At 33.2% G+C, this 19,813-nt stretch overlaps 1 protein-coding gene across 1 annotated transcript; it reads left to right on the top strand.

Moving 5' to 3' along the window:
• Window positions 1–11,908: 11,908 nt before the first annotated feature.
• LOC105864584 (olfactory receptor 4F6-like) lies at window positions 11,909–12,844 on the top strand. The gene has a single exon (XM_012752561.2). The coding sequence runs from the start codon at window positions 11,909–11,911 to the stop codon at window positions 12,842–12,844; it is 936 nt and encodes a 311-aa protein (XP_012608015.2).
• The last annotated feature ends 6,969 nt before the right edge of the window (window positions 12,845–19,813 follow it).

Here is a 19,813-nt window from a genome sequence, read left to right as displayed (position 1 = left end):
CATTGTTTCATATAATTGAAGTTGTTAATGTTGTTATTTAAATTCAGTAGTGTTATTGGATACCAGTGTTAAAACTAGGGACAGAATTAGAAAGTACTAGATTTGGAAAGGGCTTTATTTTTTCTAGTGAAGTCAACAAGACTTTATTGAATATTTTCTTACTGTGTGCACAATCTCTACTGGATACTTCAGATGAAAAAGAAATAGATTGTAGGTGTTATAAGCTACAAAAAATGTAAAAAACAATGCTTTTTTACCTTATTACTTTAAAAGTTGTTAGTATTATTTTAGATGAATTACAAAAGACAAAGTATTACTAATAAAATAAATCATATTAATAGCAATATTAATAATATCATTATAATTATTTTTCAAGCATGTCCTAAAGAGGAAAGATTAATCTCTAGATTCTAAGCGTATATGCTTATAAAATCAAATGACTTAAAGCAGAACTCACCAAATGAGAAGAAAACCTAGGAAGATAAAAAAGAAAAAGAAAACAAGACCATTCCTATTCCTTTTTTTTTTTAATTATTTTTTTTATTTTGGCATATTATGGGGGTACAGATTTTAAGGTTTCAATAAATGCCCATTTCCCCCCCTCCCCCCAAAAGTCTGAGTCTCCATCATGACCATCCCCCAGATGGTGCACATCTCACTCACTAATTTTAGGGGCATGTGAAAACTAAGTCTCTCTCTGTGTCTCCCTGTGTGCCAAAAATTTCCATTCACATTGTCTAACTTCATCTTCGCAATAACTCCATAGAATAGATCTTATTCTGAGGTTGACCCTCCGTGTAACCTATTGCAAGTCTCAGAGTTAAGAAGCAGCATGATTGAATGCATGCCCAGCGTTCTCTGCCTCTAGTCCTTCTCCTTCTGTGGTATAATACCCTGCATCTCCTGTACAGTCCAAGAGCATAATTTGATTTCCATATTAACCACTGACTGTTAGAGCTTTTAAGAGTTTTCCCTCCACATTTTCTACCAGATTTCTCCCTGATCTAAATTATTAACAATCAATTATCTCCCTGCTTGGAAATTTTTGTTAATTACACTCACATATCTGTGTCTGGAACAATCCCTTAGTTCAGAAAAACTCTGGATCTTGATGATTGTGGACCTATGTATGATAAGAGGCCTTCCTCAGACAGGGCATCTAGTGAGTTGTGAGATGGTATACAAGGCATTCCCTTTGATGCTGTAGGGAGTCCAGAAGTCCCAAGATGTAGCTGGGAGAAGAAAACCTTGATATTTATGGAAGCTAGTTAGCCATCCTAGTTATTATGTGTGGAAAAATGGTATTAAAACATTGTGAAATTCTCTTAAATGTAACAGAGGAAGGGATATAAAGGACAAGTTAAGAAATGTATAGACTGTATCTTACCAGACAGACGTTGTATCTGACCAGATTTTTTCCCTGTGGATTAAGCATTGCCCATATTTTAACTAGAGTCTGACATAAAATTGTATTGCAGCAAAACAAGTAATCCATTTTCTGCTGAGACCAGTGTTACCAGTATACATGGGAGGGTGTGATGCATATATTTAACTGCAGAGTAGCCTCTGGGGTGGGAAACTTGCAAGCTACCTGTATCATATTCCTCTGGGACTTCATAGTTTCTGAGTTTCTCTGAATTGAGAGTATCAATAGTGTGCCTTTTGTTAAGGTCAAAGACAAAGAGACCTGGTAAATACAATTATAAATGTTCTAATGATAAAAGTTAGACACAGCTTTAAAATATTTCATCATTTAATTTTTTTAAAGGAAAACATTATTTCAGGGCTGAGCTGCCATTTTTAACCCCAGCAGAAGCCAGATGACTTATGTGGGTAGAAGTGGATGATAAGCAGTGGAAGAAGAGCTAGTCACTAATGAAGCCAACTGTGAGCAGCCAGCCTTAAACCATTTTAATCGTGGAGTTTTATGCAGAGTAGAGAAACATGTTAAGGTCTCAAAAATTTCTATGCTTATTTGAGCAATGTTCTAGGTTTAACATACTAAGTAAAAATTGGTATAATTAATGTTCTTCTAAATAACAAAGCAATATTGGAAGCCTACCTTTTATTTTGATTTTATTTATAAAGTATTATATAAATTCAGTTTTACTGCTCAAAATTCCAACACCTAAGAGTTTGAGAAAGCTATATGAAAGATTGCCTCTAGCTCCTTTTTATTATTACTTTTTCACTAGAAATAACTTTTGTACACATTTTAAGGTTTATTTGTTTCTTTTCTATGTAATTACAAGATAATATATGCATCTGTCAACATATGTATCTGGAGGAATCCTGTTTGTTTTTTGATTACAAATACAGATATTCCTCAACTTACAATGAGGTTACATCTTGATAAATTCATCATAAATTGAAAACAGTGTAAATTGAAATTCATTTAATATATCATAGTATACTTTCATTAGCCTAAAGTTAGTTGTAATCTAACACAGACCCTATTTTATAATAAAATATTGACTATCATGTAATTTATTGAATACTATACTAAAAATTAAAAAAACAGAATAATTGTATGGTTATTCAAATGGTGATTTTTACTGAATGCATATGTAAAGTTGAAAAATTGTAAGTCAAACTATCTTAAGTTGATCATCTGTATGTGGAAAACTATTTTAATACTGAGAATGAAATTAAAGGCACAATATCTTTCACAATAGCAACAAAGAAAATAAAGTACTTAGGAATATATTTAACCAAGGAGGTGAAAGACGTCTATAAGGAGAACTACAAATCACTGAGGAAGGAAATCACAGAGGATGTAAACAAATGAAAAAACATATTATGCTTGTGGATTGGCAGAATCAACATTGTTAAAATGTCTATACACCCAAAGTGGTAAACAGATTCAATGCAATCTTCATTAAAATACCAATGTCATTTGATACAGATTTATAAAAAAATAATTCTACACTGTGTATGGAACCAGAAAAGAGCCTGAATAGCTGAAGCAGCCTTAAGCAAAAGGAACAAATCGGGAGACAACACTTTATCAGATTTCAAACTATATTAAAGGCTATTGTAACCAAAACAGCATAGTACAGACACATAAACAGAGACATAAACCAACTGATCAGAACAGAGAGCCCAGATATAAAATCATCCTCATATTGCCATTTGATCTTTGAGAAAGCAGATAACAGTATACATTGGAGAAAAAAACCCCTCTATTCTATAAATGGTGCTGGGGATATGGGATAGCTGCTTACAGAAGATTGAAACAAGATCCTTACCTCTCACCACTCACAAAAATTAATTTAAGATGGATAACAGGCCTAAACCTAAGGCATGAAACCATAAGAATTCTAGAATAAAATGTTGGAAAAACTCTTTTAGATATTGTTGTAGGCAAAGAATTTATGAAGACGACCTCAAAGGCAATCACAACAAGAAAAATCAATAAATGGGACTTGACTAAACTAAAACTCTCTTCACAGCCAAAGAAATAATTAGTAGAGTTAACAGACAAACTCTATGGGAGAAAATGCTATACATCCAACAAAGGGCTAAGAACCAGAATCTGTAGAGAACTTAAGCAATCACCAAAATATCAAACCCCATTAAAATGTGTGCCAAAGACATGCACAGAAGCTTTTCAAAAGAGGAAAGACTAATTACCAATACACATATGAAAAACTGCTCGATGTCCCTAATACAAATCAAAACCACAGTGAGATATCACCTAACTCCAGTGAGAATAGCTTTTATCAAAAAGTCCAAAAACAACAAATGCTGATGTAGATGCAGAGAGAAAGGAGCACATATATACACTGTTGGTGGGACTTCCAGCTAGTATAACCTCTGTGGAAAATAGTATGGAGATTCCTAAGAGAACTAAAAGTAGACCTACCAGTTGATCCAGAAATCCCATTTACCCAAATGAAAAAAAGCCATTTTGTCAAAAAGACACCTGCACTCAAATGTTTATTGCTGCACAATTCACAATTGCGAAGATGTGGAGTCAACCCAATGCCCATCAATTAATGAGTGAATTAATAAAATGTGATATATGTATACCATGGAGTAGTACTCAGCCATCAAAAATATAAATTAATAGCTTTTTTGACAACCTGGGTGGAACTAGAGACTATTTTCCTAAGTGAAGTATCCTAAGAATCGAAAAACAAATACCACATGAACTCACTATTAAATTACTAACCAATCAGCACTCACGTTCACATATGGAAGTAAAACTCAACATAAATCAAGTAGGTGGGTTGGGGTAGGTAAATTGGTAAGATCACAACTAATGGGTACAATGCACACTATGTGGGTGATGGGCACCCTTATAACTTTGACTCAAACTGTTCAAAATCAATTCATGTAGCCAAAGCATTTGTGCTCCCACAATATTTTGAAATAAACAATAAAAAAAAGTAGTTCAAGGTTAACCTGGGGTAGATAGCAAGACCCTTCTCTAAAATAAAGGAAAAAAGACAAAGAAATAGATGAAGTTAATTTTAATTATACATTTTGTTTAACCCAGTATATCTCAAATATTATTTCAAGGTATAATCAATATTGCAAATGATTAATGAGATTAAAAAAAGAAAGGAAAGTTACAGGTGAAAATCTCTTGTGAACACAGATGCAAAAATTCTTTTAAATACACATATTAGATGTACATATATTGGTAGTACCTGTGATAATTTGATACATTCATATCAAATCAGGCTATTAGGAATATTCATTACTTTAAATATTTGTCTTTGTTTACATTAGGAACATTTGAATTATTTTCTTCTAGCTATTTTGAAATTATAGTTGATTAATGTCAAATATAGTTACCCTCCTGATCTATCAAACACCAGGAAAAAATTCTTAACAAAATATTAGCAAGTTAAAGCCTACAATATATAAACAAATTAAAATCCATGGCCAAGTGGTATACTTATTCTATTTATGCAGTGCTAGTTCAACAGTTAAAAATCAACTAATGTAATCTACCACATCAACAGGCTAAAGAATAAATGTCACGCCATCGTATAAACTGATGCATCAGTTTTGCATTTTGTGTATAACGAAATCCAACACCAATTTATGATAAAAATTCCTAGAAAACTAGGAATAGAGGGGTATTTTCTCAACTTGATAAAGAACACCTATGAAAAATCAACAGCTAACATTATACTTCATGGGGAGAAACTTATGCTTTCCCCTGTTTTATATTTAGGTCTATGATCCATTTTGAGTTAATCTTATAATCTATGACCTTGCTATAATTGCTTAGTTCCAAGGAGAACCTATATTATAAAAAAATCCACCAACTGATGCTGTTTTAAATAATTGAATAAATTTATAAGTGGTAGAGAGGACACAAATCTGCTGTGCAGAAAAATTCCAAATAACTTATGTAAATACTCCACCCTAAAGGAAGGGAGCATAATTCCCCATTTCTGAAATGTGGGATGTGTGTAGTTACTACTTTTCAAATAGTACAGTATTGAAAGAGGGAAAAATAACTTTATACTAACAAAAGGTGACAAACACTATTTCAGCCAGATGATCAAAATCAACATCAGCAGCATAAATTATGTTCATAGAATATATCCTTGATGCGATGTGATGAAAATCATACTATTTCAGTTTATCTGTCATCTTCCTTCCCCATACCCATAACCCTGATCTACTTAGGAGAAAAAAAAAAATCAAATAAACTCCATTGCTGGGATTTATACTATAACTGACTAGTATTCTTCTAAGCTGTCAAGATCGTCAAACACAAGGACAGTGTGGGAAAATGTCATAGTCAATAGTAGCCTAAGGAGATATGACAGCAAAAGACAAGAGGTAAAAACTAAGAAAATTGAAAAATAATGAAATTTAATTAATAATAATGTATCAATATTAATTTATTTACTATAAGAATATACCATACTAATGTAAGATGTTGATAATAAAGGAAACTGCTGGGTGTGTATGTGTATATGTATATATGTATAATATGTTTATGAATTCTCTAGTCTATCTGCTTATTTTTTTTATAAATCTGTAAATGCTAAAAAACAGTATATTAATAAAAAATGTTGAAACAAAGGATAAACAATATTATGCACATAGAAAATGTTTTAAAGAATGTGTTTTACAGTGGTTATTTTGGGGATGACTAGTAGGAGAAGGGCTTTAATTTTCACTTTACAGTTTTATATTTTTAAAATTATTTTATCCAGAATAAATTTACCTTTAAATAAAACAAAAAAGGAACATAAAGTTGGAGAAATCACACTGTCCAATTTCAAACCTTACTATACAGTCACAGTAATAGAAACAGTGTGGTATTAGCATAAGGATAGACATATAAACGATTGGAATAGAATTGAAACTCCAGAAATAAACCCAAACATGTATGGTGATTGTTGACAAGGCTGCCAAGATTGTTCAGTGGGAGAAAGAATAGTCTCTTCATTAATGATTCTGGGACAACTGTATATCCAGATGCAAAATAAATGTAATAATATGCTGCCAACAGAATTTTAAATTACACTTATTTAAAGAGTTTGTTAATAGCTATTACTTCTTCCCTGGGATTAATGTAAACGATATTTAATTTATAAATAAACATTAAAATGCCAGATTTTGATATTCCTTGATGATGTTTTCTGTTATATTTGTTTAGATATAGTTTCCTTTGTTTTGCATTTACTTTCTTAACAAGACTCACAAATGTTTCCCTTTGAGGCCATGGGAATTCCAAAGTAGAATCCCCATGACAAATGGCCTGGGGACTCAGATCACAAGTCATCAAGTGGTCCCCAAAAGCTATTGTTCGGTATTGGAGCTGGAGCAGTTGTGAGAAGCACTAACCACATAACATCAAAGACGGTAGCATTTGTTGAAAGATCCAGTAATGGTGAAAATACTGCTCTCCAGAGCTCTTTTTTTCTTTTTCTTTTAGCCAGGTAAGTGGAGATAGTACAATTAAAGTCAGTAGCCTACTAAAATTATAAGCTATTTTCTGTATACAGGCGATGTACAGTACTTATGCCACAACATTAAAATTCTCTCTCATCTCCATTTCTGTTTTTCAATTCAGCCAGTACTTATTGAAAATTCACTCACACCAGCCATTCCAAGCAGAGGTTAGGATTTTCAGTACCTAGATTGTTTCTTGATTTAAAGGGAAATTTCTGGGTCTAGATTTCAAGAGAGACTAGCAATGACCTTTGAAATTGGTTTTGCAGTGAATTTCCTAAGAGCTGCCTTTGTGTGTGACAATTTCTAGAGTAACAATTATTTTTTAATAATTCTATTGTCATCAGTTTTCCAAAGGATTAAGATGTAGGATAAACATTCTTTCCCAGGAAACCATTATTATTAATTATCGATTCATTTACATACATGTACATGCCCACATCCATCCAAACATCCACCTTTCTCTCAAACTCACAATGCTTACTGTGGGCTGTGATTTCTGACTACAACACAGTCCCTGCTCTGAAGAAGCTCTTAGACCTGTGATAGGAGACAAGGAAACTAGTCATTGTAAATTATATTATAAAACAGATAAAATTAGAGGTCTGCAAGTACGATGTGAGAGCATGGAGGGAAAAAATCTGATTCAGACTGGAGTAGAGAGGGAGACATTCTTGATGAATTGATGCATGAGGTAGAATTTTTAGAATAAGAAGTAATGAGCTAAAGGGAAAAGTCAGGGATCCCTTTAATGTGAAAGAAAACATGAGTAAACCTGAGAGTCTTGAAAGAACAAGGAGTGTCCCTAGAGTTCTTCAGGTTTGTGAGGTGGAGAGGCCAGATGTGAGGCTGGGGAGATGGGCAGCAGGCAGATCCCAGAGCTGTATTGCCATCATGAGATGTTGTGAAGGCAGAAGTCACTGAGGGATTTTAAGTAGTGAGTAGGCAAGACCCAGGAAATGTTGCATGGGTATGCTTTCTAACTGCTTCTTTTTTAACCTTAAAGGTTTTCTTCTTGCTTGTTTCTATTCTTCTCTCCTGTATTTTTTTCCCTTTCTTATTCCTGTCCCTTCTCTCGAATCTCCTCGCCTTTCTAAAGAAACTAGCAATAGACAGCTAAAATATATGAGGTTTTTATCTCGGTGATGGATCCCTTACTGAGAATATTTTCTGTTAAGTGACAATTGCTATGTTTTTAAATGAGAAAACAGATGTTTACACGTTTATAAAATTTTATTTTAATTTTTAAAATACTTATTTGAATAAAACTTTATTTCAATTTTAAATGCAAGTTTAATGCTTGTATCACTTCATTCTGAATCTGCAGGCTGTGCATCTTGAAATCCTTATTTTGTATTTTAAAAATCTAGTTTTTAGTCAAAAGCAATGTTTAAGACCATTTAAATAATACAGAAATATAGACCTGAAGAAGTGAAAGCCTCATGTAATCCTACTTTTCAGGATTCAACTTTGGTAATGTTTGATATGCATTCTTGGGGATTTTAAAAATTCAAACACACCCACAAAGTTTCATATTATTAGTTTTATTATGCATTTTCTTGTTTTTCACTAAATTAGAAATCTTTCCAGATCTGTATATGTAAAACTATTTAGATAGTTTTAATAGCTTCACAGTATTCCATTGTATAGATGCACTGTAATGTGATTAACATCTTCACTATTGATTAACACGTGTCAATAACATTCTACTATATGTATGTATATTTGTGTATATACATTCGTTATTGTGCTAGTATGTCGAGAGATAGATTTGTACTTTTTAAATTATAATAAATAGTGTAAATTTGTAATTCCTTGAATGGTGTATAAAAGTACCTTTTATTTTGAGACTTTGAAAATACTAAGATTTCACTAATTTCTTATTTCTCTCTGGTTTTCTATTTTCTTTCCCTGTTGATTATAAAACAAAAAACCATGAAGCTCCTAATGACTGATGAGGCTGAATGTCAATAAATATACTTATTTCCCGTTTGTCTGGGGTACTGTTTCTGTTGTGAGCTACCTGTGAATGCCTTCCTACTTTTGAAAATTAGACCTCCTCCTTGTGGTGTTAATACATATTGACCTTTCTACCAACCGTAATACTCTGTTGATAATTTTCCTTTCCTATTAAACTATATAAAATGAAGACATTTTATGTTAATAAAGTAATTTGTAACATTTAGAAAATAAAGAAAATAAGCAAACAAAAATAAATCACTCAATTTTCTTACTATTAAAAATCTATGAGTATTTTTTTTTTTTACTAACATTTCTTTTGGTCTTTAAAACATTTTTTTCAGTGGGACTATACTGAATGTATATTTTTTGTATTCCTGAATATGTCTCTTTCAAAACTCTTGCATTGTACTATCAGACCTTTAGATAGAGACTTAATTATAAGTCCTTTGAAATGCCACGTCCACTGTCATTCACCTCAGTGATTGTCCCCTTTTTTCTTGCTCAATTTCGCTCTAATTTTTTTCCACTGTCTTCCATTGTCTTTCTTTACTGTCTTCCACTTACTGTCTACAAAGTTCTCCATCCATGGCCCACAGGATGGGTCTCATAGCATCACCCTTACAGTGTTTCCTTTTGGCTGCAATATCTGCTTCATGTCTATAACGCTCAGGATGCCTCTTCCTGGCTGGTCTAGCTACACTTACGTCCACTTTTGACTATAATGGGTCCACCAGTTTGTTCTACTTTTTTGCTAAGGCAGTGCAGGGTTGAGCCTGGGCTTGAAGTGGAGCAGCAGCACGGGGTCGGGGGGGGGGGGGGATGATGGGAGAATGAATGTTTGTCAGCGGTGAGGTTCTGCAGGAGAGCGTGGTGATTGCCATGCAAGTGGGAAACTTATGGTATTCAATTCAGATGTGAAACAAGCATCAATAATTTGGTTTGGTTGTTTAAAGATAAAGTAGTTTAGAAAATTAAGTAAGAAAAAAATAATTTAACAGGTTAGATTCTATAAAATTAATATTTGACCATCTTTGGATCTACTGAAAGAACAATTTTATATGATTCAAACTAATAAATACATATAAGCCTGGAGATTAACACTATATTGATAAGCATTAAAGAAAAGCATCTATTTTTTCCTAGATACACAATTTTTGAAAATGGACTTCCTGTATATTTTATCTTGTAATCACTTCTTTTTGCTCAAATATATATTATTCACATATTTTCATAGTATTAAGTTTTGTTTCTATATATGAGGTTGAAGTTTGATATCTATTTAGAATGTGCCTTTTATAAAATTATATCAATTTACACTATCATTGTCAATGTATGAGAGTGTCTAGTTTCTCACAGCCTCATCCATAATTAATCATCAATTTCTAAAAATCTTTGCAAATTTATTAAGTAAAATAAATGTACCCCAGTGCTATCTTGTTCATGTTTCTTTGACTACTAGGGATAGGTTTACTTTTCATGATCATCAACTATTAGGTTTTCTTCTTTAGTCTCTAGTCTTTATATGTTTTGCTCATTTTTAAATTGGTGTACCACACATTTTTGTCTATATTTATTTGGAAGACTAATTTTATTGAAAAATGTTAATAATCTGATGTCTTACAATGATTTTCTACAGTTCATTTTTTTTTTTTTTTTTTTTTTTTTTGAGACAGAGTCTCGCTTTGTTGCACAGGCTAGAGTGAGTGCCGTGGCGTCAGCCTAGCTCACAGCAACCTCAAACTCCTGGGCTCAAGCAATCCTGCTGCCTCAGCCTCCCGAGTAGCTGGGACTACAGGCATGCGCCACCACGCCCGGCTAATTTTATATATATATATTAGTTGGCCAATTAATTTCTTTCTATTTATAGTAGAGACGGGGTCTTGCTCTTGCTCAGGCTGGTTTCGAACTCCTGACCTCGAGCAATCCGCCCGCCTCGGCCTCCCAGAGTGCTAGGATTACAGGCTTGAGCCACCGCGCCCGGCCTACAGTTCATTTTTAATTTAATTTTTATAGTGCTTATGTCTCCCTGTGAAGATATCTATATGCATTATATTTATGTATCTATCTATATATAAGCATACATAAAAATGTGACATATTTTGGATACTTTTTCAATTATTTCCTCCATGATTTGTGAATATGGGATATGCTTAGATTGAATTTTCCAACTTAATCTTTGCCAAAATATTCCTATACTTTCTTTTTGTTTATAATATTTAAATATCCATTTAAAACTTCATTAAGTTTGTGTTGAGACACAAAATCTACATTTTTCAAAATGTAAAAATCTACATTTTTCAAAGTTTTAGCTGTTGTGCAAACATCATTGGTTGAATAATTTACCCTGTCCACTCATTTCATTCTTTACATTGAAGCCTTTATAACTATTTAAAAATAGAAATATGATCAGCCACTGCTTAAAATTCTTGATATTTTTCTGCTGCCCTTACGATAAAAAGCAAAGTTCTTACGGATATAAAACTCCATCATTTCTAGACTGTTATTCCAGCTTCATCTCAGTTGTTCAGCCATTTACCTCACAGACCTTCCTGTCTCAGGGTCTTTGTACATGGCATTTCCAAAGTCTGGACTACTCCACTTACTCTTCAGTAGTAACTCCCTATAGCAGAGTCTGAGCAGGTACCTCTGTGATGGGTCAGTTTTTCTCATAGTACTCTGTTCTTTTTCTTCATATTAATTATCAGAGTTTTATCTGCATTTAAAGCTATTTAATATCTAGTTTCCCCATTAACCTATAAACCTCCTGAAGCCAGGTTTAGTGTTTTACTTCAGAACTTGGCAGAGTTCCAGACATATAGTAGATACTCACTACAGATATTACTTGAATGGATAAATGAATGTATAAAATTTTAAAAACATCTTATGGTTACTAAGGAAGATTTCTTTTTTTAATACCATATTTAAAAAAATTTAAATAAGTTTCTTTCAATACTTATTTCTGATAAATTCCTTTGTTCTTATTTTGTTTGTGGTCTTTTAGTTTACACAGACAAAACCAATGCATGAAGGAAATTACTCTGTGGTGACTGAATTCGTACTCCTGGGACTTTCTACTTACAGACCAGTGCAGCATTTCCTCCTTGCCATCTCTACAGTGTTTTATGTAATAATCGTTCTGGGAAACATTCTTGTTGTGTTTGTAGTAACGTTTGACCCTCATTTACATTCCCCTATGTACTTCCTTTTAGGAAACCTCTCATTTATTGATTTGTGCCTTTCTACCTTAACGGTTCCTAAGATGATTTCTGACCTCTACTCTGGGCACAATACCATATCATTCCAGGGGTGTGTCATCCAGATATTTGTCCTCCATGTCCTGGGTGGATCTGAGATGGTGCTGCTCATAGCCATGGCCTTCGACCGCTATGTGGCCATATGCAAGCCCCTCCACTACATGACCATCATGAGCCCACGGATGTGCATTTTGCTTCTGTCTGGTGCCTGGGTTATTGGTCTCATTCACGCAGTAGCCCAGTTGGCTTTTGTTGTTCATTTGCCCTTTTGTGGTCCTAATGAGATTGATAGCTTTTACTGTGATCTTCCTTGGTTCATCAAACTTGCCTGTGTAGATACCTACAGAATGGAGTTCATGGTTACTGCCAACAGTGGGTTCATATCCACAGGCACCTTCATCTTATTGATTATTTCTTATATCTTCATCCTAGTCTCCGTATGGAAACGTTCTTCAGGTGGTTTGTCCAAGGCCCTCTCAACTCTTTCAGCTCACATTACTGTGGTAGTTTTGTTCTTTGGACCCTGTGTTTTTATTTATATGTGGCCATTTCCCACAGTACCAGTGGATAAGTTTCTTGCCATTTTGGACTTTATGATTACACCCATTCTGAATCCTGCCATTTATACTCTGAGGAACAAAGACATGAAGGTGGCAATGAGGAGGCTAAGTAGTCAAATCCTGAGTCTGCGAAAGATCTAAATAACTCACAAGAGCACAAGTGATGCTTTCTCTAAGCACCACTGTAAACACAAGTGTTTAGAAAGTTATGCTGTCTTAAGGTAACTTATTGTCCTTAATCCAAGAGCTCAAAACCTGTGGCTAGTTTATTCAGAATTAATTACCAATAATGTGATTATATATTTAATTGCTTATTTAGAGGTGTGGGCCACATTTTAACTAGCACATAGAACACCCTAATTTTTTTAAATGAATTCCAATCCCCAAGCACATTTACAGATATGTTGGTATAAGTGGATGTTTTCCTCTCACCTTGGGTTGAAAAATATTCTTATTTAACGAGAAGAATTGGTTCTCATCACAGTTATTTTTTGGGAAGCAAAGCAAGTGATTCATGTTTATTGTTCTTTCTTTTCCTTTCTTTATTTATTACTTTTATTAATAAATGTACTCAGTTATATCAATATAATTTTTGAAAGAAATGTAATTTATTTAATAAATTAAATATTGTTTAATAGTCACATAAGCAGAAAATAATCAAATTAATAAAGAAATACTTAAACAATTAGTAATTCTTTGAATGCAATTTAGGGTTCTGTTCACCAAGAGAGAAAGTTTGTCTTCTTCCTCCCAAACTTGAGTTTAACCATGCCTTTAAATGTATAGTGGCAATAATAAGTTGTGAATTTAGAAGAAACATTCAATCAAAAAAAAAAAGAACTAAATTGAGATTGAAAAAAATGTTAAAGACAGTGACCTCGGCTGTAATCTTGATCAACAATGGATCTACTTCAGTTATGAACACCATTCTAGGTTCAACCAATTAAGCAACCTGTTTTTTTAGCCTCCTAGCCCGGGAAACCGACCAGCGTGTAGAGCAACACAGTATGTTTTGGAAACTTTACCTGTTCAAAATGAAATTGTATTCTTATATTGAAATGAAATTTGCTTCTCTATAATTTTCACATTGTATTTCTTATTTTATAGTCTGGAGTTATACATAATAAAATGTCTTTTATGTTTTCCTCTCCTTTCATGTTTAAAAATAAATATGATCCTATTATATCTTCCAGTTTTAAGGTTCAACATTTCTCCTGAGGTTAAACATACTGAATCTTAAATCTTTTTAGGCAAAATTCCCCATTTTGGAAATTTCATCGTAGAATTCTTTTATGAGACAACCTGGAATATCAGGTTAATTTTCTAATACCCAGTAAAATCTTCAGCAACTACTTCATAGTATTATTAATTTTTTTTCAAAAGCTGAAAGAAGAGTACATACAGATTACAAAAATAGCTTAGTAGTGTGGCCTCATATATCAGATGGCCCAGATTCAAATTAGTTAACTGGAAGCAAATTTACAGAATGTTTGTGAGGGCACTACAGATTATGTTATAATTTGTTGAGAGTTTTGAATATATCCTCTGAGAGTGTCCAGGGGATACTTTTGAGGTGGTCACCAACAACTTTAAGAAGTACATTTATAGCTGTCTTCTGTACCCAAGGGTTATGGCAGTTGAGAATTCTGCTGTGGAACTTGGTTTTCTAGTGACAAAGGAATAAGACTCTGGACTAGATTCTGGATGGGAGCACTTAACCATCACATAGTAGTAGTAGTAGTGATAATTGTTTTAATAGGTAGCATAATACGCTGAATGGTATCCCATCCCCCTCCAAATTCAGCCTGGAAACATGATATATTTTGGTGTGATATAAACATGTAGTCACTTAGGGAGTTAGGATGTTTCTTGTCTTCAATAACCAGATACAAAGCTGGTGTATATATATATTTTTATACATTGTTAGATTCAATTTGCTAATATATCATTGAGAATTTTTTGCATTTATATTCATGAGAGATATTGCTATATAGTTTTTATTTCTTATATTATCTTTCCCTAGTATTAGTATGCGGGTAATGCTGGCCTCATATGAGTTAGGAAGGATTTCCTCTGCTTCTATCTTATGCAAGAGATTGTAAAGAATTGTGTCATTTCTTCCTTATATGTTTGGCAGAATTCATCAGTGAACCCATCAGGGCCTGGTGCTTTCTGTTTTGGAAGGCTGTTAATTGTATTTTAATTTATTTAGTAGATATAGATCTGTTACGACTGTCTCTTTCTTTTTTTGTGACTTTTGGCAGATTGCATCTTTCAAAGAATTTGCTCATTTCCTGTAGCTTATCAAATTTGTGGGCATAGACTTTTAAATTCTTTTATTACATTCTTTTATTCTTTTATTATCTTTTAATGTCCAGAGGATATCTAGTGATATCTGTTTTATTTATTATGGTAATAATTTGTGTTTTCTCTTTTTTTCCTTAGTTTAGCTAGAGGCTTATTGATTTTATTAATCTTTTCAAAGAAACAGCTTTTGATTTTGTTGATTTGCTCTATTGCATTCTTTTTCACAATAATTGATTTCTTGTCTACTTTTTATTATTTCTTTTCTTCTGCTTATTTTGAATTTAATTTGCTCTTTTTTTTCCAGCTTCCTAAGTTGGAATCTCAGATGATTGATTTTAGATCTTATTTTCTAATATATGCAGCCAATGTTATAAATTTCTTTGTAAGCACTGCTTTTTAATACCTCCCACAAATGTCAATAAGTTGTATTCTCCTTTTAATTTAGCTCAAAGTACCTTATAGTTTTTCTTAGGATTTTTTCTTTGACGTATGTGTTATTTAGAAGTGGGCTTTTAAATCTCCAAGTAGTTTGAATTTTTCCAGCTATCTTTTTGTTATTGATTTCTAGTTCAATTCTATTGTGGTATAAAATATGCTTTGAAAATTTCTATTCTTTTAAATTTGTTAAGGTGTGTTTTACAGCCTAGAATGTTGTCTATCTTGGGAGAAGTTCCATGTGAACTTGAGAAAAATATGTGTTCTGCTGTTATTGGATGATGTAGTCTATAGATGTCAATTATACCTGGTTGATTAATGGTGTTGTTGAGTTCAGCTATGTCCATACTAATTTTCTGCCTACTGAATCTGTTCATTTCTGAGCAAGGGGTTTTGAAGTCTCCAATAATAATAGCAGATTCATCTATTTCTCCTTTTAGAGTTTTTGTTTCACATATTTTGATACTCTATTGTTAGGTGTATACACATTAACCATTGCTATGATTTCTTGAGAATTGACTCTTGTATCATTATGTAATGCCCCTTCTTATCCCTGATAATTTTCCTTTCCTTGCAGTGAAATTTGCTTTGTCTGAAATTAGCATAGCTACCTCCTCTTTCTTTTGATTAGTGTTAGCATGGTACATATTTCCCCATCTCTTTATTTTTAATCTATTTGTGTCTTTATGTTTAAAACGTGTTTCTTATAGATGAAATATATTTGGGTCTAGTTTTTTGATCTACCCAGACAATCTCTATTTTATAAATGGTGTATTTAGACCATCATTTAAATTATTGATGTAGTTGAATTAATGAATACATGTTAATGTTTTCTATTTATTGCCCTTTTTCTTTGTTTCTATTCTTCATATTATGCTGTTCTTCTGGCTTACATGGTCCTAATTGAACATTTTATGATTCTATTTTCTCTACTTTGTTAGCATATCAATTATACCTTTTTTTTTAACTTAAACATTTTTTTCTTTGGAGTTTAGAATATACATTTACAATGAATCCAAGCCTACTTTCAAATAACACTATATCACTTCATGGGTAGTATTAGTATTTAATAACAAAATATTCCTAATTCGTTACTCCTATCCCTGGTAGCATTGCTGGTATTCATTTCACTTATACGTACCTATATAATCCTACATATAATTCCTAAGCATAATAATAGAATACATGGATATTGTTGTTATTTTGAACAAACTTTTATCTGTTAGATCAATTGAGAATAATGAAAATAAGAGTTTTTATTTAAACTTTACTTATTCCTTTTCTAATGTTCCTTCTTTCATTATGTAGAGCCAAGTTTCTGACTTATATTATTTTCCTTTTCTCTGAAGAACTTCTTTTAACCTTTCATGCTAGATAGTTCTACTGGCAACAAATCCCCTCAATTTTTCTTTGAGAAAGTCTTTATTACTTCTTCATTTTTGCAAGATACAGAATTCTAGGGTAGATTTTTTTCCCCTCAACACTTTAAATATTTCATTTTATGCTTTTCTTGATTGAATTGTTTCTGAGGAGAAATTGTATGTAATTTTATTTTTATCATTGCTCCTCTATAGATAAGACTTTTTTCTTCTGTCTTCTTTTTCATTATTTATATAGTAAGCTATATTTTGTGTAAAATATGGAGAAATATAATATATATTGTATATGGATAAAGAAACTTTGGAAGGATGGAAGGATACATAAGTCATTAGCATATATTTTAGAATTGTTTTTTCTCTAATTCTATGAAAAATAATGTTGGCATTTTGAAGGGAATTGTATTGAATCTGAAGATAGCTTTGGGCAGTATTGTCATATTAACAATATTGATTCTTTCAGTCCCTAAGAATGGATATTTTTCCATTTTTTTTGTCATCTACAACTTCTTTCTTTAGTGATTTACAGTTCATGTTATAAAGATTTTCCACCTCCTTCGTTAAATTTACTCCTAGGTATTTTATTTCTTTTCTAACCATTGTGTATGGGGTTGAGTTCTTGACATGATTCTCAACTTGGTTGTTGTTGGTGCATAGAAATGCTTTTAATTTTTGTATGTTGGTATTATAATCTGAGACTTTGCTGAATTGTTCATCAAATATAGGAGTGTTTTCAAAGAGTCCTTAGTGTTTTCTAGGTATAAGTTCACATCATCAGCAAACAAAGATGATTTGACTTCCTATTTTCCAATTTGAATGCCATTTATTTATTTTTTCTTGCCTGGCTGCTCTGGCTAGGACTTCCAGTACTATGTTGAATAGAAGGGGGGAAAGTGGATATCCTTGTCTTGTATCAGCTCTTAGAAGGAATATTTTCAACTTTTCCCCATTCAGTGTGATATCGGCTATGATTTTGCCATATAACTTTTGTTTTTTCAAGGTATGTGCATTACAGGCTTTTTTTGAGGGTTTTTATCATGAAGAGGTGCTGGATTTTTATCAAATGTATCTATTGAGATAATTATGTTTTTTTTTTTTTACTAAATAATTCTGTTTATGTGGTGAATCACACTCATTGACTTGACTATGTAAAATCATCCTTGCATCCCTGGTATGAAACCTACTTGATTGTGATGAATAATCCTGTTGTGGCCCATTTACAGGACAGAGGATGAACACAGAACACAAAACACAAACGCAAAACACAAAGAAAAATGCGGACACATATACAAATGGTTGACTCGAGTAATAATACACTGGGTCCATTTTATTTTTATACTCTAAAAGATTAAAGTTAGTTCCTTGTACGTAACCACCCAGGCATGGCAGCAATAGCCATAAATTCTGGAATTCATAGCCTTAGGAAAGCAGATATCCCCTAACTCAGAATTTCAAGGTGGTTGCTCTAGCCACTAGGCATAGATAAAGGACCAAGATTAGCAAGGATGGGCAAGGTGAGCCACAGGGGACATTTCTCATCCCCAGCTTCTCTTAGGGTGATCCCCTAAGATCTTTGGCTGAACCCCGGTGGCTGTGCATGGCTTAGGTCACCCCTCCCTTGAGGGGTCTTACCCGTCATTGACTAACCAGCCATCTTATGGGGTGTACGCAGCAATCACAGGCACAATGTGTTTATCGTGTGGCCTCCCGACCCCCAATGCTATGGGGCAGGGTAGCTCTTGCTTATTTACAACTCAGGCCCTTTGTTATGCCTCTAGGCAACACCTTTGTTTATCACAGGGAGCCTGTCCGGAACACATTACTGTCAAACACTCTGGGCAGAAAACGTACGTTACTCACTAACTTTAATTCTTAAACTAGGAAAATATATGTCAGTCCCCTATATAATCCTTTTGGTTTACTGTTGGATTCAGTTTGCTAGTATTTTGTTGAGGATTTTTGTGTGTATGTTCATGAGAGACATCAGTCTGTAGTTTTCTTTTTTTTGTTCTATCCTTTCCTGGCTTTGGTATCAGGGTGATACTGGTTTTGTAGAATTAGTTAGGGAGGATTCTCTCTTTCTTGATCTTTTAGAATAGCCTTAGTAAGATTAACACCAGTTCTTTGCATTTCTAGTCCAATTCAGCTGTGAATCCATTTGATTTGTAAGGTTTCTGCTGTTAGGTCTGCTGTTCATCTAATGCTGTTCCTTTATAGGTGACTAGGTGCTTTTCTCCTGCTAATATTAAAATTTTCTCTTTCACTTTGACTTTAATTGTACTGACTATAATATGTCATGGCAAAGTGCAGTATATTTGCCTGGGGATCACTGGGCCTCTTATTCTTGAATGTCTAACTCTCTTGCTAGTCCTGGGAAACGTTCAACAATTATTATCTTAAATAGGATGCCTAAACTTTTTGATCTCACCACCATACCCCCCCCATCTCCCAAGGAATACCAATAACACATAGGTGCACTTGAAGCCTTTGCTCATTCTGTTTTAATTTTTTTCTTTTACTTATTTTTGTATGACTAGATTATTTCAAAATATCTGCCTTCAAGTTTTGAGATTCTTTCTACTGCTTGGTCTAGTCTGTTTTTGAAGTTTCCTAATGTGTTTTGTATTTTCTTCAATAAATTTTTCAGCTCTAGAATCTTTGTTTGTTTGTTCGAAAATGTCTTTCAGGGTAAGGCCACTCAGGCTTGTAGGCTTCCTTTGATCTTGTCAGGTTCCATGAGCAGAAGTGGTCTTGGCAAACTCGTGGCTTTACCCATCAGGCATCTGGTATAATTGAGCTAAGGGATGATATCATCTCTTGCTCTGAATCTCTTTTGAGGTGTTAATGTAATATTGAAATTCCCTCAATTCATACCCATGTAATCGTTTCTTTAGCCTCAGCTATTATTTCTCCTTTTCTTCATTAATACCCAAACTTCTCCATCTTTGTAAGGGGTGTTAGTTTCAGCCATCATGTTGGTCTAGATTGTAGG

The sequence above is a fragment of the Microcebus murinus genome, chromosome 6 (assembly GCF_040939455.1).
Source record: "Microcebus murinus isolate Inina chromosome 6, M.murinus_Inina_mat1.0, whole genome shotgun sequence".
Taxonomy (NCBI): domain Eukaryota; kingdom Metazoa; phylum Chordata; class Mammalia; order Primates; family Cheirogaleidae; genus Microcebus; species Microcebus murinus.
This window is presented reverse-complemented; position numbering and strand designations above follow the sequence as displayed.